Source organism: Orbicella franksi, chromosome 7 (assembly GCF_964199315.1).
Source record: "Orbicella franksi chromosome 7, jaOrbFran1.1, whole genome shotgun sequence".
Lineage (NCBI taxonomy): Eukaryota > Metazoa > Cnidaria > Anthozoa > Scleractinia > Merulinidae > Orbicella > Orbicella franksi.
The window spans coordinates 31,513,009-31,517,611 of record NC_138151.1 but is presented as its reverse complement, the minus strand read 5'-3'; the positions used below and the strand labels follow the sequence as shown (position 1 = coordinate 31,517,611).

The 4,603-nt window shown below is 40.4% G+C and overlaps 1 protein-coding gene across 1 annotated transcript; it reads left to right on the top strand.

Moving 5' to 3' along the window:
* Positions 1–813: 813 nt before the first annotated feature.
* On the top strand, positions 814–4,363 carry LOC145493729 (uncharacterized). The gene is made up of 3 exons (XM_081473186.1): positions 814–1,064; positions 1,183–2,778; positions 3,981–4,363. The coding sequence occupies exons 2-3, from the start codon at positions 1,506–1,508 to the stop codon at positions 4,361–4,363; spliced, it is 1,656 nt and encodes a 551-aa protein (XP_081329312.1). The 5' UTR covers positions 814–1,064; positions 1,183–1,505.
* The last annotated feature ends 240 nt before the right edge of the window (positions 4,364–4,603 follow it).

The window sequence follows — 4,603 nt, the reverse complement described above, 5'->3', positions numbered from 1 at the left end:
TAAATAGTGTCCCCAATTAGTCTTTTTAAAGCTAAATACTCTGTAGTGTCAATGTTAGTAACGAATTTAATGTTCATTTATTATTATAAAAAACAGTGGTCTTTGTATTTCGCAGAAGCATAGACGAAGGGAAAATTGGCACCCTGAAATTAATGGCGGCAGATCATACCGAACGTTGCATAATTTACCTGTATGTAAATTTCGTTTAGATCTTTGAGTTGGCTGCATTTACTTGTACATTTTCAAGAGGAATTCTCACACACTTATATTAATGTGTTTCTGTGTTTGAGTTTAGTGGACTAGGGCAAGGTGACACAGACTACGTCCAGATCCCAGAAGACGTTTTGCTGAGAAGTACATTATTCAAGGCTTTTGCTCAAGTTGGATTTGCCAGAAAAGTCCAAGATAAAAACAAGCTGCTTGTACGTCCATGTCCACTGGGGACGTTTGTCAATTCATCTGTCAACGACCCTGAGAAACTTGAGTGCTTGAACTGTTCTGCAGGTAGCAATATTTTAACCCATCAGCGCTACTTAAATACCAGAATCAAAAACCGTCTGTACAGGCATATATTACATTTTTTACCTTGTTGTTGTTGTTTTCGTTGTTGTTCAGATTTTGTTTTAGTTCTTTAATGCTTGTTTGTTTCTTTGTTTGCTTTTTCTTTTGATTGTAAAACCAAAGCAATTTCGTATGCACATGCTAGGTGATGATGTCATTTGTTTTCGCGCCCTGCTGCAAGGAGGCCAATTGGGCGTCCCATATCCGCTAGTAAGCCGACTGTCCCAAAAAATGTCACTCCAGTCTGCATTAAGGCTGCGTTTATCTTTTTGTCTTTTTGTCGGCTGCGTTTATCTTTTTGTCACAGGTAGCTTTTATAAATAAAAAAATCGCACATTATTTACAATACTAATTTGCAAGACTGACATTACTTATAGGTGGCTTTTACTCTGACACTAAAGCTTTTGTTAACGACAGTTGCCTGAAGTGTCCCAATGGCACTTTCGTCCCCTATGATAAAACACCGGGAGTGAGGGCACGAGACTGCATTGCTTGTCCACAAGGTAATGAGTGAATAGAGAACTGATATCTGCAAACGTGCCTCTTGACCAACTAAACTAAGCGGCCAGGATATGTAGTATTTTATCTCACGATATTTTGGTTCGTCTTTTCTTTTAACAGGAACCGATACCAACACATTTGCTGGGTATCGCGCTTGTAAATGTTTAGATGGATTTCACCGTACTCATCGGTTTGAAGGTTGCGAACCTTGTCATCAAGCTGGATTAAACTGTGAAAACGACTATGTATCTCTCAAGACTGGTTATTGGTGGAAATGGTAAAATGAAACATACAAACACCTTTATGAAGATTTTACGGAGAGTCTCGATAGTATCACCTATAGTCCTGGTAAAAGCATCAACTTCTCGATAACTTATCATTCAATCAATGAGTTCCCACACACCTTGCCAACGCCACACAAATGCCCAAGGGAGGAGTCGTGTATGGGAGGTCTAGATTCCATCTGTGCCACAGGCTACCAAGGTCCATTATGTGAGGTATGCAGTGCTGGTTACTACAAACAACTGCAAACATGCCAACGGTGTCCAACCAAGAAGTGGATGATTGTCCAGCTGTCAGTCATAGCGACAGTACTTGTAATAGTCATTGCAGTTTTAGTTTGGACAGGCAAAAAGAAAAGCAAGAAAAGAGAAGGACGTTCCTCAGTGGATATCATTCTAGGCAGGTTAAAAATTGTCATTGGCTTCTACCAAGTCACAAATGGAGTTCTGGAAGCATTCTCGTACATTAAATGGCCAGACTCTCTTGCGCTTATTGGAAAATATTCCGAGACTTTGCAACTGAGTGTTTTCCAGATAGCACCAATCCACTGTCTCTTGCCCAATGTGAAAGTGAATGCTTTTGGAAGCTTGTTTGCCATACTCGCAATGAATGCTGCTGCCATCTTTCTGTCTGTCCTTGCTTATCTACTCAGAAAATTATTTTTGCTGCGAAGCACTTTAAACAAAGAACAGAAAGAGAAAAAAGCTGCCCAAGCCAAAGAACTGATTTACCGGAGCTTGTTTTTCTTCCTCTACGTGACATACCTCAGTACGTGCTTAAAGACAGCACAAGTGCTTCCACTTGCTTGTCGCACACTTTGCCTCGACGAAGAAAAGAAAACATGCGACGTTTACCTAAAAGCGGACTACAACGTAAAATGTGAAGGTCAAGAGTACAACCGTTTGGTCATCGTTGCATTCTGCGCTGTGTTTTACATCATTATCCTGCCAACTGCATCACTGATAGCTCTTTGGAAACAACGTAAGGTGTCTCACGGAAATGTAATCCAAACCGAGAATGAAGCTTTGGAGCCTCAAGACCAAGCCAAGGGAATTATTAAAGGATTACGATTCCTCTTTGAAAACTATAATTCCCGCTCATGGTATTGGGAATTAATTGAGACGATTCGCAAGGTTGTTTTGACATCTGGTTTGATCCTTGTAGGCGGAGAGAGCAGGGCCTATGTTGGATTAGCTTGTGTCCTCTCAGGACTTTATGGAATGTTGTTCGCCTACATCAGCCCTATGGCGGATCCATTCGAGAACAAGTTAATGTTGACATCTCTGGCTGTCACGTTCGTTAATTTAGGCATTGGAGCTGTCAGTAAAATTCCGAAGGAGAGAATACCAGCCTCCATTGACCCGTACGTGGACAGCATCATGTTCAACGTACTTGTGATTGGAGCTAATTCTTTAGTGATCGGCCTTCTCGTGGGTAATTGCTGACTCATATATTATCTAGTGACTAAATGACCTATTTATTTACAACAAATATTTCAGCTTGCCTTTTGAGTGACGTTTTTTTAACCCGTGAAACAACCCCCTCAATTACGGCTGAATAGTCGGCAAAAGTGAACAAACGAAAATCGTGGACCAATTGTCTGAACGTGTCTAATTGTATAGTAACTATTTCCTCTTTTAAGGTCAAACATTAAACTAGAAACTGACAAAAAAAGATTCACAAACGCTAGAGAATCGAAAAAAGAATGAATGGTCTAGACTGATCAAGAATTAAAAAGGTCAGACGATAACATTCAGCCATACTAAATTTCCGTCGAGGTGAATGAAACATATCTGAAAAAAAAAAACCAGTGAAACATCTCGAGCTCCTTTTACAGTGCAGAGGAATAGGAGATCTAGTTTAGGAATACTAAGAGGAAATAGTCTGAAGTACTCCTTACTGCTATTTTACCCTACTCATTCGGGGCTTTATGTCCAAACATGTTTCCTTTGATGTCAAGAAGATGGTATGACGATACCAGGATTTTCAAGAAGCCGCAATTTTGTATCAACCGATTTCTTAATTTTTTTTTCTAAGACGTCAGTTTTCAATTTCAGTGAAATTGAAAAAAATCAATAAAAGCTCTTTTTTAACAAAGTCAAGAATATTCCTTAAAGCATGCCTGTAAAATGAAGTTCTATGGAATCATCACGTTCCGAGAACGGAAAATATCAAATAATTTGTTCTCAGATAAATTTCATCCAAAGTTGCAAAGTTTGGAAGCTGTTACTAAATATTGGAAAAGTTATGAACGATTGTTTTATCCCAGGCCCTTTCTGCCCACCCCACACCTCATCTTTCTGAATGAGGATAATTAGTGGCTACCACTCATCTCCTCTAGAAGCCCACAGGCGTTTTAGTATGAGTGAAATAAACTGAGCCTCAGTGGTTTGCTATTGTTTCCATTGTTCTTGTTGGCCTTCTATCTTTGCATCAGTAACAGCTGTGACAACCTCCCGACTGACAGCCCTTCCAGCACTAGGCTGGTATCAGCTGGCCCTGACGATTTGCTTAATTAACGTCTACTCCCGCAAAGAATTCTTCGAAAAGACTGCTTGTGGTCTATTTGCGAGGAAACAAATTGAATGATTGTGACATTTTGACATGACACTAATGTTTTTTATCTTTTTTTGCAGGTCAGTACTTTGTATACATTTACCGCTACATAAAAGAATGGCGGAAAAATCCACGATGGTCTTTTTCTTGTTGCCTTGCTATGGTCCTTCCTCTTACTGAATTGCAGAGCGAAATACGCGGATTAGCTGGGAGAAACATTCTGAGGCAACAACTGTCAACTGGTAAAATCAACACGCCGTCGGTGTCCAACACTTTAAAGGACAGCGGACTGGTTACCTTTGACCTTACAGAAGACGAAACCAATCTAACGCCAAAAGCCAGGAAGAGTGATAAAATGGCTGATTCTCACAGTGAGAAAAATGAGGAAAGCGCAAATTGCAGGGAGGGCTTGGCTGGTAATGATCATGAGTTGCCAAGAGATATAGAGGACACTTGGTTCTAACCGGAAGAATGATCAATGAGAAAAATCCCGATAATTTTAAATTGTTGAAATAGAGGTGTGGTCACAACTAGGGAAGTTTGGAGAGCACTCAAGGAGCTAGAGTTGCCCTGGGCCATCGCCTCAAGCAACTCTTACGCTTCTTTCGTGCTCTCCAAACTTCCCACGTGCATCCATAACTCGATATACACACGCTAAACCAATCAGATGGCTGGAAACGCTTTGTTCAGCTCTGAAATGATA